General features: G+C 43.0%; 1 protein-coding gene across 1 annotated transcript; it reads left to right on the top strand.

Annotated features, from left to right (window-relative positions):
- Positions 1–8371: 8371 nt before the first annotated feature.
- On the top strand, positions 8372–16368 carry NMD3 (NMD3 ribosome export adaptor). The gene is made up of 15 exons (XM_015872222.2): positions 8372–8492; positions 8570–8704; positions 9075–9171; positions 9441–9521; positions 9769–9897; positions 10356–10446; positions 10595–10673; positions 10984–11080; positions 11345–11462; positions 11968–12113; positions 12576–12688; positions 13415–13487; positions 13974–14080; positions 14932–15002; positions 15424–16368. Exons 1-15 carry the CDS (start codon positions 8449–8451, stop codon positions 15555–15557), a joined length of 1515 nt encoding a protein of 504 aa, XP_015727708.2. The 5' UTR covers positions 8372–8448; the 3' UTR covers positions 15558–16368.
- The last annotated feature ends 450 nt before the right edge of the window (positions 16369–16818 follow it).

Raw genomic sequence — 16818 nt, forward strand, 5'->3', positions numbered from 1 at the left:
TGTTACTGGAGTTTCATTTCCTTGATTACTCAGCAGCTAGGAAAAGAACTATTTAAGCAGTGTTTCTCTGAGCACAGGAGGAGCAATCAGCAGACCTTAAGAGCCCACTTACATGCACACAGCATTGGAAAATGGTTGCCAACACTGGGCTGATCATAACCAATGGACTCATGCAACCCAGGGCACAGATGTGAACGAGGGGCAGTGAGCCAGGCTGAGCTGGTGAGAAATGGAGCAGAAAAGGGAAATTTTCTAATTAAATATTACTGGATTCTTGAGAACTTTCACACATTCACGGAAAAGGATTGTGTGCAATGCTGTATCAAAAGCAGCGCTGCCTTCAGGTGTATCTGCTCCTATCCAAGTCATCTTCATTATTTGTTCCCAAAATACCCAGCCCCAGCTGTATCAGCAAGCCACTGCTCTTATCCCACCACAAAACATGTCCTGCACTGCTGAGCCTACATTGCTGTGTTTGGTAACTCCAGATATCCTCCTAGCAAAGATAAGGTAACTTACTTATCTGGGTGCTGTGTGCACCGGGGTATTGACAGCAGCAGAATTTGGTGATAAAATATGACAAATGGAGCCACTCCTCTCCTTTGTGGTCACCAGTAAGCTCTCCTAAGGGACAAGGGCAGGTGGTAGCAGGCCTGCAGAACAGAGGGACACATCAGCTCCCCACACTGCACCAAAGCAGGTGGGCTCTTCATTCTTTCCAGAAAGAAGAAACAGTTCATGGGATGGGATGGATCATCAGACAAAGCAGATACAATATCACAATTAAAAGAAGACAAACCAATTATCTCTTCTGCCACTTGAATCACTCAGCGTCCAGTAGCTTGCAAGCAGCTGCTCATGATGTTTTCCTGCACAAGCCCTATGTGCCACACTGGGATCAGAGCAGCAGGAGCAAGGGAACCAAGGCAGCTCCTTCACTATCTTCCCTTACACACAGGGAGGAAAACTTGGCCCACGCTGAATGAAGACAGCTTGTTTCAAAACATGATCATTTGTTCCTCAGTGTAAGCAACACTGCCACTGCATTCAAACATCCCACGTTATGAAAATATCTCTCGGCAGCTTTCATGGGAACACCCCAGCTCCAACACTGTGATTCACGGGCAGAGGTTAGAATTAACTCTGAGACTTTCGTCATCGTCAGTGTCTGCTCCACCCATATTTCAGAGGTCCTCACAGCAGTTGCAACATCACCAGCTGACAGCTGATAAATCCCACTGGTGCTCCAATACAGCGAGCCCAGCGTGTCCCGGAGCTGTTACTGGGATTACTGAGGCCTTCTGAGGTGGGGATAAGAAGCTCTGAGCTAGAAACAGGCTGTAGAAATCACTTCACGTGGGATAAGCTTAGGTATCCTCCCCTGGTTACCAGGAGCCATTAGTCTTGGTTCAGAAGTGATATCACAAGATGCATGTGCACACTTTGCATTGGAATCGTGGAATTAGATGCAGCTTGCTGCTGGTCCTCAGCCAGGCAGGAGAGAAAAGCCAAGAACGAGGGCAGAGAGGAGAGCAGAAACATCCATGAGATGGAGAATAGGGTAAATCCAGCAAATCCATAAGAAAATTCAGTGTTTGCCTTCTCACAGTGGCTGAACAAGGAGAGAGAAGGAAGAAAAGGCAAACGTTGTCAGGAACAGACAAATGTCAGCTGGGGTGATGTTTCAGTTCCTTCTTCTGACAGCTCCTATCTTTGGAGCAGATCAGAGACGTCTCATTATTTCAAGGTCATACTCGAGGATGAGTTAACACGCCATGAATCTTGATCAGCTTCAGATGATTAAAAATAAGAACAGGAAGAGGATTCGCTGGTAAATGTGCATCAAGAAGTATCTGATGCAGGACAAATGAGTCCAAAGTCTAGATCAAGCCCTCCTAACGTCATAAGAGGGCTGTGACAGCATTGCAGCAATACTATTAAATATGGGGTGACAAGGCACAGTGCACAGCCTCACCCACAGCCTAGCAGCACAAAGAGCGTCTATCGGTTCTTTGCATTCCCCACAGCTGTGCTGTGCACTAGGAGAAGCCTGGTAGCCCATAGATATTAATTATTTGCCATGAGTGCAGCTACTTGGAGATTTATGAAGCCACGGCTGGAAAAATGATGGCACAAGGTGAGCTCCACTCATCCTGGTGCCTTGCCTGGAGGCAGCACATGACGTTTGCTACAGGTATTTTACTCCAGTTAGGTAATACATCCCAAGAAAACCTCTCCAAATCACACATGAATGCCTTTGACTTCCCTTTCCAGTACTGCATCTCACTGCAGAACAAAAGGCAGTTTGGTGAAGTCAAGCAGCATTAGTGTACTGTTCTGCTGTGTGTACCTACAGTCAGCACTGGGTTCCACTGTCAGCATGGCAGTGTGGGGACACTGCAAGGAACCCAAGGGCTCCCCTGCATTAAAGCATTCACATCTGGATAGGCACAATTAATTTGTAATCCACCAGTCCAGGTATCTCAGCATCCAGATGCTTAATACAGATATATTCCCGTGGTACTGAAACACTTTCAGAGGTCAGTTCAGCATCAGCTCTCCATCCTCAATTACTGCATCATCTAAAATCCACTCAATGCAAACATCAATACAAAAGAACAGGACTCGGGCACTGAAGCAGGCATCTTATTGCAACAGCCCTGGGTATTTGGTCTGTTTTTCCACAAGAAATCTTTAATCAAAACTAGCATCACTGTGGCTGCTTTTTCTATACAAATGCATGTGCTCTTAAATAAATCATGAGCTGCACACATCAGTAGCAGCTGTGGAAGTTCCCACTCACACACAGCAGTCTACAGCCTGTGCCTTTACATCAAAAGTCCATCACACACATTATAAGTTTCAGTTTTGCAATTTTATAGCAAAGCAATACCTGCGCTGACACCTTTTAATAAGGATGTGTCAGATCAGCCTGTCGTGCTTGTGCCAGCATGATAGGAGAGGTGGAAAGAAATGTTCAACCCACTAAAATTGCAACACCCCTTCCTGAGAATTTATCTTGATGAACAATTATAAAATGCATACGCCATCACTGGAGCCTGGCGCAAGAAAAAAGGGGAAGGAGAAAAAAAAGAAGGAAGGTCTAACAGCTACGACATTACATTTGTCAAATCTGCTGCTTCAGTAATGTCTTAGATAACAGCTGGTGTGATGCTCATTGCTAAAATGCTCAAGTGCTCTGGCTGAGCCCTAGGAGGGCAGAGCACCCCATCCTCCTCTTCCATGTCTTCCTTCTATTTGCAAGGTGGGATTGCTGTGTCTGTTTTAGCTTCCATTTTAACCAACAACATCTCCTTTCCTTTCTGCTCCTCCTCCCCTATGAACTATCAATCTTTGGTTCTTCCAATGTTCTCCTGCTGTTTCCACCCACACATCCCAACCAAAGGACATGGGACACAAGCTTGTTTCTAGAGCAAGCTGAACTCATTTCTGACTTTTTCTCTGCTTGGTTCTGTCTCCAGCCAGAGAGACTGCGGAAAGCCTGGAACATGTCGACACCATCCACAGTTTTTACGCACAGGTTTTTAACAGACATGATGTGCAATCCATTTTACCTGTACATCACTCTCTTCACGTTCTCACAGAGGAGAACTCACAGTGCTAATATCTGACAATATAAGTTCTACAACAAGACGTGCATTTACCAGTGGCAGCACCCAGTGTTTCCACTGCCTTGGCTCCTCTCCTGGCAGCTCCGAGCCTCCAAGCACAGCACACCTTTCACCAGGTCTCCTTTAGCCCACTGATACCTTCAGAAGGTTATAGATGAGAATGGAAGATTACAAAAGGCGGATGGAAAGCAAACAGCTACCGTACAATAGTTTCTAAGATTCTTGTTATGACCCGATGAACAAATATTTACTTTTTTATAACAAATATTTCTGAGGTTCAGGTCTAGTGCATCCTGCTACAAGTAACAAGCATTCCAGTAGTAAAGCAAGACTTCCTGGTTCATGTCCGTACTTTTGCTTAAAATTCAATCTTTGCCACGGCTGACCCTCAGCCCTGGTAAATGGGACTGAGTGATGAGAGCAGTCACAGTCTTTCACACTGGAAGAGAAAGATGACAGTGAGAGGTGGGTAAGTTGGATGGATCCATGGGAATCAGCAGCACCTTGTACAGGTTCTTGTATGCCAACCCCACACGACTGTGCTCCTGAAAAGCAGTCTCAGCAGAAGTGCCAAGTATTAAAAAGTGAGGGGGAATTAATCAGTAAAGAGGGTTTCTTAGACAATACAGTACATTCATAAAACAGTGTAGAGGCTGAGCTATCAATTTGTCCTAATGATAAAGTAAAAGCTTTGGTTCATGTGGTTATCAATCACCACTAGCCTCTGATCTTGGATAAACACAAACAGAAGACAGGAGCTGTTAATGAACAGCAGTTAGCAGGAGGAGAGTGTTCCCTTGTAATACCCCGACAGGGTACCCACTAACCAAAGATGTCTCCTTGGCCAAGGAGCTTATTCCAAGTGATGTTATGGTTTGGGTTATTTTGGCTTTTATTTTAAGGATTACTGGGAAAAATCCACCTGTTGCTAATGCCGTGAGAGGTGCAGCAGTGACTCTTACCAGGCCCTGGGAGCTTAGAACGAGGAGGATGTCTTCCAGCATAAGATTGCTACGGGCATCCACTTGGCCTCTGTAAGCAGTAGCAGGATCGGGTTTGCACACAGCAAGCGCCTTGGGAGCATCCACACTGCATCAATGTCCAGCAAGACTGAGAATTACCTCCCCCTGCTGACCAAAGGCAGCACCGACCCGTGGTGCTGTGGTACCCTTTGCACAGCCCGGGTTTAACCCACTGCTCTCTTCAACGTTATTCGAGAAGGACATCCTCACTTCCAAATCGCACTGGATCAAATAAACCATACTTGCAAATTCCACACAATGCATTACCTAATTAAAGGAAACTGAACCGCAGATACCTGCGTTGCAACCAAGCTCATTAAAGCTTGATGATGTAAGGCACAGGTTTTATCTAATGATCAGCTTCAGGTGGAGTGACACAATATGCAGATTCCTGCTGCAAAGCTATTTTAGAGCAGTTTGGTCTCAGATCTCTTCGTTCTCACCTCTGAAGTTCAGCACTAATAATGTTTGTGGCTCACACTGTAAATTGGATTGCTAATTGGGTTCCTCAGAAGGAATTGAAGAAATAGGCAAAAAAGTGGAAAATAATTGGAGCATTATCCCAGTACATTCAGTGCAGATTATATCCCAGAAAGCAGTGCTTGGAACTGTCATGTCTCAGAGGAATTAGGTGATGTTATTCCTCCCATCCACAGCACCACTCGAGGCAATAGAAGATGAGCTGAACAGCACCGCTTCCCAAACATAGTTTTGCAGGCACTGCATTGCTGAAAGCGTTAGTCTGCAACTTCCCAGCTGCAACAAACAGGCCATAACCAGGTGAATCCTCGACTGCTGCTGCAGAAACAGGGCTGCACGGGAGGAACAGCCTGCAGGAGATAAGAAAGCAACCAAGAACAGCAGCAATCCACGTGGGGGAAGCGAGGATGCCCTGCAGCCCAGCACACAGGAGCTACTGCTGCATTTTGAGGGAGGAGATACTAAATATGGAAGCTGAAAGGAGGTATCAACCTGCACACAGGCAAAGAACAGACTGTTCCCATAGAAGAAGGCCTCCTCCAGCTCTCAGATGCTTTGTATCCTCAGCAGCTCCCTTGGCCACAGCTCCACCTCCATTTCCTTACTCCGAGCACTGAATAAGCTTTTGTTATTGGTCAGCTCTTAGAATGGAAACTACTTCAGTCCTCCCAATTATTATTTGATGTGATAGAAAAATGAGTGACATTGCTAGGAATGCAGGCTTGTTTAGTACTTTGATAGTTAAAAAATAGAGTTATTATTATCACCACAGTCCTAATAAAAAATAAATTTGTCTATAGTTCCTATTGCACAACCTTTCCTGTGTAGCCATGTATATTTTTTACTACACTTCTAGTTACATCATGGCAATCATGGCATTTTTATTGCTCACTTGATAGTGCCAGGCACCCCTGAAGTTGTACATACTGCTCTGTATCCCAAATTTATTTCACAGCAATAAAATGGTGTGTTTGCTGTTCCTCATAGGTTCTTCACATGTAAGTTAATCTGGCCAATGAAAACAGTGGGCCAGGGCAGACCAACTCCTCCAGCACACACTGCTGTCTTCTGGGAGCTCCACAGGTTCCTTCCCTCGATGCAGTTTATATGAGGGAATAGTGACCTCAGGTGGTCTGTTATATTTACCACAGGATCATCTTCACATGAATTTGTCATTCCCTGTTTCTTCCATTTATTGAACCCTACTGCAAATGAGGGCTCTGCAGCCAGCTGCTGTGGCTGGCACAGCTCCACCAGCACTGCTCTGGCTTTGGGCACCTTCAGGCAAATCACATACAGCCACTGACCCAAGTGGCCAGTCATTTGCCTGTAAGAATATGAGCAAACCTGCTTTAAAAGTGCTTATAAACGACACACTTACTCTCCCTGCACAGTGTGCAGATCCCTCCTAAGCTGTGACTTCAGCTGTGTTCAGTAGCTCAGAGGCTGAACGGTACTTTCAAAGGTCAGATACAAACTCTATTGCACATGGTAGGATAAACACATCTTGATTTGCCTACAAGTTCGGCATTGTTCATATAATTCAGCTGTCAGTGTGCACACTGGTTTAATATTTGCATCCCCTAATGAGTAGAAACGAAGCATAACAGCGTAGGCTGAAGTAGCATGCTTAGGTAACATTACATAAAGAAACCCTAAGGATTATGACAGTAACAGCAAAAAACTTTCATGTGGCATAAATATTTTGTTCTCATTGAAGAACAGCAGAAGGAAGGATAAGAAATGATTGCAAACTGAATGTGCTTTCCAGCAGGGTATGATTCCAGCAGATGCCTACGTTCACCAGACAGCGCCTTACTAGCAACAACTGCTGGCTCTTTTCTGCTTAGATTTCTACTGGCTTTTATACATATTTTAATCGGTTTTGGATTCTGCAGCAAATTAGAAGAAACTGAGATATTTAAAACTTCACCGTATCTTCCACCGTAGCCTCAGCCTTTGGAGAACCCCCATGTTTCAGAAGAGATCTGCACAAAGATGGGATTCAGGGGGAACAGAAACGTACAGACCTGGGATGCTGCAGAGCAGCTGCACTCACACACCTCCCCACGACTGACTGAGGCCACGATAACACTCACCATTGGAAATAATTACTTTTTTATTGCGTTCCTTCTGTGCCACAATGAGGACATCACCTTCAAGACGCTTCAGTAGCTTAGTAATACCCTTTGAAATGTTCTACACCTAACTGTGACCTTAGGAGCAGCCAGCATGGCTCTCCCCATTTGAACCAGTGCAGCTCCACACGGACACAGATGCAAAGTAAAAAGGTAAAACAAAAACCTATCCATGCTGCTTGCCATGCTTCAGGCCTGCAGGAGCCAGGCAGAGTAATTAACCACACTCCATGTGCTGCAACGCCACGTCAGTTTCAGACAGCAGCAGTCACAGAAGGAGGAACACCGTTTTTCACCCTCCCCCGTTCCACTCTCAATCATTACGACTGGAGTAGCTGGGAGCGGAGAGCTGACAGCTTTATCACCCGAGCTGCCAGAACGCACAAAGCCTGCTCGAAATTCACGGCAGCGCCTGCATGGTTCCATAACTCCTGCAGCTCCTGGGTGAAAAGGGAAATTAAATGGAGCTGTGAAAACTGCAAAGAAGCTCAGAGGAGCAAAACTGGTACCACTGTGAGAACTCAGCCAGCAAAGGAAAATGTGCCAAAATGGGGGGGGGGGGGGGGGGGGAAAGAAACCAAGTCAGGCAGTGTGACAGCCTGTGATTTTCAGTCCCCAAAGCAACTCTTCCTGTCAGGATCCATTGCACTAAACAGACCACATGCAATGTGTTGATGCAATCCTGCTCTGCTTTTTCTGCTGCATGAAAACAAATTGCAGGAATCACAGAATGGCCTGGGTTGCAAAGGCCCACAGTGCTGATCGAGTTCCAACCCCCTGCTGTGTGCAGGGTCACCAACCAGCAGCCCAGGCTGCCCAGAGCCACATCCAGCCTGGCCTTGAATGCCTGCAGGGATGGGGCATCCACAGCCTCCTTGGGCAACCTGTTCCAGTGCATCACCACCCTCTGGGGGAAAAACTTCCTCCTAAGATCCAACCTAAAGGAAACCAATGCTTCATTCTATGATTCCCTGCTGTCAACCCCTTAGCACTCAGCGCGGAGGCCTCTCCCAACCTCGGCTCCTGCCCAGCGCCCTCTCGCGGCGGCACTGCCTCCATCCCTCCCTCTCTCCTCCCCTTCCTCTCCATCCCGGAACCCGGCTCTCAGTCCCTCCCCGCTCCGTGCCGTTTCCCGTCCTCGTGTTCCTATTGCCGGTCGCCCCGTTCCGCCCGGCCATGGAGTACCTGGCGGCTCCCGCGGCGCCCACGCAGGGCAACATGTGAGTGGAGGGGCCGGGCTCGGGGTGACCCCCCGCGGGGGCTGCGGCTGCTGACTCTTCTGCTCTCTGTCCTTCAGCCTCTGCTGCCATTGCGGCGTGCCCATCCCGCCCAACCCGGCCAACATGTGCGTGGGCTGCCTAAGGGCACGCGTGGACATCACCGAGGGCATCCCCAAACAGATCGGAGTCAGCTTCTGCAAGCAGTGCGAGAGGTGGGGCCGAGCGAGACGGGTGGGCGCCCAGAGCTGCGCTGCCACGGGCCGGGCTGTGGGCCTTGTGGGCAGTGGCACCGAAGGCCTTTAAGGGTCCTTTCCAGCCTAAAACGTTCGCTAATTGTAATAACCAGGCAGGGCCATCGGCTGATGGAAGCCCTGCAGCTCTCACGTGCTTCCCTGAATATGATAACATAAAATCTCAGCATCATTTGGATGCCTGGCTGTGCACCCTGCTGTAACAGGGGGGTTGGACTTTATCTATCTACCTTATTCTATCAGGGAGGCTGAAGTTGAAGCTGCTTATCTTTTGAATGATGTCATTTATTGAAGCCACATCATATGCCACAATGTGTTTTCTTTCTTATAGGTACCTTCAGCCTCCAGGAACTTGGATTCAATGTGCCTTAGAATCAAGAGAGCTTCTTGCTTTGTGTCTTAAAAAAATTAAAGCTTCACTTAGCAAGGTGGGTAATGAATTATTAGTATTTCACAGCGTGTCTGTTAGCACTGCATGAAGTACAATCTGACTGACTTGTGCTGGGTTCCATCACTCCAGAGCAGCCATTTGTGTTGGTATGGAGGTTATTAAGCGCGTTATAGCAAGCTCTAGTAATAACAATCTGCTCTCATACAATTCATTGGAGGAACAATGAGCTGTACCATAAGCTTGTGTTTTCTGTTAGCTCGAGCTGCTCATTCTTCAGGCTGAGCCCTTGTTTATTCCCACTGTCAGGTCCGGCTGATCGATGCAGGCTTTATTTGGACCGAACCACATTCTAAGAGACTGAAGCTGAAACTGACTGTTCAGAAGGAGGTAACAGAACTACAGTAATCTGTGTTTTTAAAAGCTTTTGTGGCAAACCTTATCCTTGTTATTGTTTGTTTGATTGTTTGTTGCTGTTTAGATAAGTGGTTCTCTCCAATAAAACACAGCGTGTGTTGAATGGCTTCTCTTGACAAAATGTGGATTTACTTAAATTTGATGATTGGGACCCAAATGGCAAAATTTGAAGGATTTTATCAACTGTCCCCATAAAACTGTCTCAACTTCTGTTTTGCAGGTGATAAATGGAGCAGTTCTTCAGCAGGTGTTTGTGGTGGAATATCTGGTTCAGCCGCAGATGTGTGAAGACTGTCATAGGATTGAAGCTAAGGATTTCTGGAAAGCTGTGGTTCAAGTCAGACAAAAGGTACAGACAAGCTGAGTTTTCAGTTGTTGATGGCAGTACAATAACGCAGAGAAATCTTTGGATGGTTTTCTGTTTTCTCAGGAAATGATGTGCCTACATTAGTCTGCTGCCACAGTAATGAGTTTAGTGGTTTTTCCTTCTGCTTTTAGTTTAGAAATTTTAAGGCACTGCTGGAAAGAGTGGAACAGATTGTTTATAAATATTTCAGTCTTCTTTAAAGAAAAAAGATATCTGTAGCAACAGGGTATGCAGAAAAGAAAGAAAAAGAAAGAAACAAAAGCCTTAAATAATTTGGTATACATTTACCACCTCTCTGAAGTCTTTTCGGTTGGGTTAGACTTTGTACTCTTCCTTTTCTAGGTGATCTCTACATATGAATGTTTATTCTCCAGCCATACTGCACTTGCTGTAGGGGATTCTGACATGACTGTGATGAGTTTATTCTGGCTTTGTTACAGACTCTGCACAAAAAGACTTTCTACTATTTGGAGCAGCTGATCTTAAAACACAGGCTTCATCAAAATACACTTCGCATCAAGGAAATCCACGGTGAGATGGCTTGTTAATCTGGAGGTAGAATGGACAAACCTGGATTATGTTGCTTGCATTAATAACTATGTGTGGGTATGAAAAAGAAGAATGTTCTTTTTGAATGCATTGCATAGTGTGTTCATCAGGCTTTTTTGTTTTCCTTCAGATGGCCTGGATTTTTACTATTCTTCAAAGCAACACGCTCAGAAGATGGTAGACTTTCTTCAGTGTACAGTTCCATCCAGGTACGTTATTTACATCTGTTGCCCTACTCAAAAGCTTTTGGGAAGTATCTGTTATCCTTCATTTTAAACAAGTTATGTGAGTGAAAATGTAATGAGCCTGTGTTCTAGTTAAATAGACAAAAACCCTTCTGCAGAATTCTCATGTTTTCTGTTTGGCTATTGTGAAACTACCCTTCATGCATTTTTCTAATTCCTTAATGAATTTGCTGTTTGTAGCTATATACTACACTTAGTGGTGGTTATCTTCTGTTATCTTCTCTCAAGTAGTGTCTTTCTTGCTGCTTGAAGGCTCTAATTTTATGTTCTTTAGGTCAAAGTCATCCCAGCGCTTGACCTCACACGATGTTCACAGTAATGTCTACAACTACAAAAGCACTTTCTCCGTGGAAATTGTTCCAGTGTGCAAGGTAGTTTCTTTCTGTTTCATCTCCAGGGTACTGTATGAAGTGGCTGGAGTTTGGTTTTGCAGACAGAGACATCGTTTATTTTACATGTAGAGGGACAGAAGGGTTTCCTCCCAGTGAGCTTGAAACTTAGCTAGCAGGTGTTGGCAGGATGCTGGGTGGGGACCTGAAAATCTAAAATTTAAAAATCCATGTTTCTGATTTCGTTAAAGGCTTGATTAAAAATTAAAGGAAAGTGAATGTAAAACATCTTCTCTTTGCATGCAGGACAATGTTGTATGTCTGTCACCAAAACTGGCACAGAGTCTCGGTAACATGAGCCAGATCTGTGTGTGCATTAGAGTCACAAGTACTGTCCACCTCATTGATCCAAACACTCTGCAAAGTAAGTGTGGTTTTTTTTTTCTGCATTATGGCATCATGTGTTAAAAATCTGCTGGCACAATTTATTTACATAAAATCTTGTATTTTTACACCTTACTGTTGTAAATGTATTTGAGACGTAAATCTCACTGACGTAGAGATTTAATAGCAAAGAAAGACCTAACTCATCTCTAAACCTAATTCCCTTATTGTCCTAGGAAAATGTGCTAGGTTTGTGGATGCTGTAGTGCTCTGCCAAGCACTTAGATTTGTCAGGGATATGCCTCAAATGAGAAGACCTCTCTATATTTTAATGTGTTTGTAATGTAAAATGCCTCTAATAAGGCTACATCCATAGCCAGAGTTTACGTTTACTGTATATATCGTGTCCCAGATAGTTTGTTCTCATAACAGTCTTGAATGGAACGCATTGTAGCTGCCTACATTTTGGCTAGAGCTTTGTTTTAATTGATCTGAAAGAAACTCTCTCCCTGGTGATTGTCTTTGCTGGTTCTTGGTTTTTCCAGTTGCTGAAATCGATGGAAATACCTACTGGCGCCATCCTTTCAATAGCTTGTTCAACCCAAAGCAGCTTGAGGAATTTATTGTTATGGATATCAGTCGAGTTCAAGAAAAGAAGAAACCTGCAGGTGCAGGGGCAAGATCAAATAAAGTAAGAGTTCCTGTGGATGTTGTTTTGTTTGGGAGATTATGAAGACATGAGTTCCGCTTTTAAGGCATTATTTTCTTTTGAAGAGTTTAAGCCCTGCTTCTCGTGCCATTACAGAGATTTGTATTTTATACCAGCTTTGCAGCTCTTCAGTTACTGTTCTTTTTTCTGAAGTGTAAAAGCATTATTTTTTAATCAGAATTAGTGAACAAGAGTCAACTGTTCTTTCTCATTCAAAAGATAAAAGTAATAGAAAGTTACAAAGAAAAAAGTGATTGCCCTGCTTAATTCCTTCGTTTTGTGAAGATGGTATAATGACAGTAGCAAGCAGTGTGTTTGATTTCTGTTCTAGAAAGCTTAATTACAGCTGTAGTTTAACACGCTGAGGTAGCAGTGCAAATGTTTTAACAACACAGAAGGTTAAGCTGCATTTATTACAAGAGTGTTTATTTTTCATTCCTCAAGCACACGCTGGCTGAAGCCTGGGTAAAGAAAACTTCGGAGCTGGATACAGATCAACAGTATTTCTGCTGCACTCACTTGGGACACATTCTAAGTCCCGGCGACCTTGTCTTGGGGTCTGTTCTGTTTCTTGGTTTTTATTTTAATGAGACATTCCATAGGAGTAAGCGTTTGATCCTTGCAGCGGGAATTTTGGTTATGGGTTTGCATAGGAAGCTTGACAGTTTTCTATATGTGGCTGTGGAAAGGAAGTTTTGAGTCTCAAGAGCAAACACAGAAGGAAGTACTGGTACCTGCTGTCTTAATTCTGTTATTAATTTGCTAGAGAGCTGGAATGGGTATTTCAGTTCATGCCGCTGACTTGGATTCTGTTCATGCCTCTGTCAAGACGGTTGTGGATTTTCTAAGTGAAATCTGCAGAAGGGATAGAATCTTTTATCTTGGGCATGAAGAGATGGTTATAACACAGTAGAACTTCTGGCAGAACTCATGCTGTAAAACTAACTGTTAGTTGACTTCTAAAGTGTAGATTAGAATAACAAGTCAGACGCAGATGAGAGAGACTGTGAAAATACATGAGGCTGGCGAGTGCAGTGTGCTACTGAACAGAATGTGGGGACAGCAGCTTGCTCTAAGAGTTCCTCAGCTATAACAAGTGCATATAGATGTGGACTTCTTTTCTCTATAATTAGTTTGGAAGCATTCGCTTTTCTGAGAAGCTGTAACTGAGACTGTGATCTTTAACACAAACATTACATGTGCTCTTTAATGCAAGCATATAAAGCCTTGAGTTCATTTTTCTGTACTAAAATGAAAGTACAAACTACCTGTTTTCATTTCAGATTTGACTTGGCCAACTGTAACTTGAATGATGAGTTTGTGAATAAGATGAGCCCACAAAATATCCCTGATGTGGTAAGATAATTTTTTCTCTTTACAAATTTCTCTGCATTACTCAGGAAAATAAAGTGGCTTTATATCAGATAGACACTGGTTGCCTGGTGCTCAGGGAAGGAAATGTTAATACTGAAATTTGAATAGAATCCAATCAGTGAGAATTATTTTCTCACTACTTATATTTTTGAGTGGTGTTTGAATAATACATTTACTTTAACCTACCTTACTCAAATTACCCTGCACTTTGTGGTGAACACTCTTACATGCCTCTTCAGGCATGTATGAATTCTATTTAAGACTTTTTAGAGCCAGAGTTCCAAAAGTCCAGGTGTCATATGTGACTGTCTTCATTTTGTTTGTAAGACTGAGTCTGCTCTTTGTTCTGATTTTACAGCTGCCCAAATCTAGACTTGGGTGTTGCTTTGGTTTCTTAACGTGGGTTATCAGTTGCATATTGTGCCACGTGTGTGTGTGTTTGTAAATATCTGTGGGTTTCCACTGTAGGTTTTGATAAAGAAGAGCTATGACCGTGCCAAGCGCCAGCATCGCAGAAACTGGAAACTGAAAGAGCTGGAAAGAGACAGAGAAGGCATGGATACAGATGATGAAAGGTTCGGTATCAACCACAAAGCTTTGAAGTCCTTTCTACCTCGGATAGCACGCTAAGTCTAAAAATACCATTTACCACTTTTTGCTAAGGATGAAACCCCTAGTGTTTGCATTAGAAACCCTAGTAATGCATTACTGACTGCTACGGGGGCACAAGCAAATGCTGCTGGTTCTGTAGGAGTGTGATGATGGCTGATAAAATAGAATAGATTCTAAACTATTAATAGAGTCTCTGTATCTTCCCTAGAGCAGGAAGCGCTTTAAACATATGTATGCACCTTCTGCTTTTAGAATACTCAGTCTTGACTGCAGAGTTTTCAGGGAAGGTGGATATTGAGGTGGCTGGTGGGGGGTCAAGGAATGAACTAAATCCTGTATCTTAAAGATAACCCTGCTATCAGATTTACTGTTTTGTTTTGTTTTTTTCCAAGAAAAAGTAACCATGAGACAGATGGTGAATATCAGAGCTATTGTGTTTGTACCTTATGGCTGCTGGTTTTTTTAGCTAAGGGTTGTTTTTGTGAAAACATGTTTGTTATAGTTTGTTCCATGGCAAAGCTGAAACAGCAACAGCAGATAATAAATAATGTGTAATAGGGTAGAAAAAATGAGGCAATTAGAGTTAAATGAGGACAGGCAATTTAAACATATTTTAGAAATGAGTAGGTGCTAATAGTAATCAAAATAGAATAGGAAAAAAGCAGAGAGAATGAGTTGGCAATGTAAGAATGTTATCAGAAGACAGAATTGAAGGACTACAGTCCTTTGTTGGCGCTTTTTTGCTTTGATTTGTCCTATAAATTTGCATAAATGCAAAGGGAAAGTGAGTAAATACATTAAACCTTGTTTACAGACAATACCAGGACTTCCTTGAAGATCTGGAAGAAGATGAAGCCATAAGGAAAAATGTCAACATTTACAGAAGTAAGGCCTCTTTTACAATTTAATTGCATGTAATTTAATCATAGCTGTGTAAGTAAAAATATTGTTGCTGAAGCTCTAAATTTGGATATTTGAACTGCTCATTCTTGGAGAAGCACTGCAATGTAGCAGCATGAAGTATCTCACTTGCACTGAATGATGTTCATATTGCTTGTTAAAACATGAGGGTAAATGCCTGTTTTCTTGGACACTCAAGACCTTTGCTGGGTGAAAAATTAATTTGCCAATTAACTTCACATTTTCCAAGAAGACAAGCATTATTCTTTGGAGTTGTTGGGTTTTATGATGGAGTTTGTTTGCTCATTGCTTGTTTTCATTCACTTGCAGTTGTTCAGGTTGTTTTGGGGTTTGTTTCTTTTGCTTAGCAGTTCCTTTATCACTTCTTTTAATTGATTTTTTTTAGATGTGGATGTTCCAGTGGAGAGTGACACAGATGATGATGGGGCCCCTCGGATCAGCCTGGCTGAAATGCTGGAGGATCTCCATATTTCTGAGGATGCCACCGGTGGGGAAGGAGCGAATATGATGACAGAATAAGCAAAGAGCATTAAGCAATGCAATTAGTGTTTCCCTGGGGAGGAGAACATACCCCAAATAAGCAAACACTGTGAACTGTGATCACATGAATACAAAAAGTAATATTTTATCTACAACCATACCTCTAAATCACATTTCTGAATTAGTATTTCATGTATAATTATTTAGAAGGTCAGCGATTGCAAGTAAAGCTTCTGTACAAACACGGTAAAATATAAGTTCCACAAGTTCTTCTCCTCTCTGAGAGTTTTCTCCTTGCAGCTTCTTGTAAGGTAAAGACCAGGTGACTAACTTTGGTTTTATCCACTGGGAATATTAATTGTTCTGCACCGATGACAGCTAATAAAGAAAAATGTCCATTGGGAGAGATTTTGTTCTGGTTTGCTACACTTGTAGGTACAGTGCCTTACCTACTGTTTATTGTTTTCATTTCTTTACCTGAAATGGATTTTTCCTGTTTTAATCTTTTTGGCACAGTGATTTATTGAAGCCTTTTATTATGATGGTAGGCTATTCCATGTAACAGTTTTCTGGGGAGGTTTAAGAATTTTCTGATCCTGTCAATAAGGGAATCCCGAGTATTAGTGTTGCGCACACAAATTGCTAGAACGTGCAGCCCACAGTCAGAAAGATTTGAGACTATTTTAAAAGGTGATGAATATTGTATTGTACTATATTCCATGCCTATATCAGTGGATTAAATGCAGTTTGTATAATCTCTGATTAATATGCTGTGACATACTATACATAAAGACACTTTTGTCTCAAAATCTGCCTGAGTTTTTGCAGGTAATAAACTGGTTGGACAACATTTGACTTCTTTTTGTGTCTCAGTCTCATTCTGGATATGTATCATGAATCACCTCACCTCTGATAACTGGAGCAAGATATACACCCAGTATAAACTATGAAAAACCTATACAAATGTTTTTGTTCCATCACTATTTATGTCAATGTTAAAATGAAATTTATCTCTGCTGTAAACCAAGATGGAACATAAGTGTTATACTAGAACATTACGTACTAATGGTATGTAAAACTTCTAGGTTTGATTCTGTTGACTACACTGGTGGTGTGCCATAGAAGGCGAGGGGGAAAACGTGAAAGTGTAGGAAGTTAGCTTTGATGTAGTGAAATTCTGAGCCTGCTGTAGGCATTGTTAGCAGCTCAGCCATCCCTCCGAACTGCTGTCTTCTATGGTGTAGTTGGATCACACTAAGCTCTCCTGCTTTCTCTCTGAGAAGCTTTGTCATAATTTTTA

This window comes from Coturnix japonica, chromosome 12 (assembly GCF_054131305.1).
Source record: "Coturnix japonica strain WE chromosome 12, WE-NBRP24, whole genome shotgun sequence".
In the NCBI taxonomy this organism is placed as follows: Eukaryota; Metazoa; Chordata; class Aves; order Galliformes; family Phasianidae; genus Coturnix; species Coturnix japonica.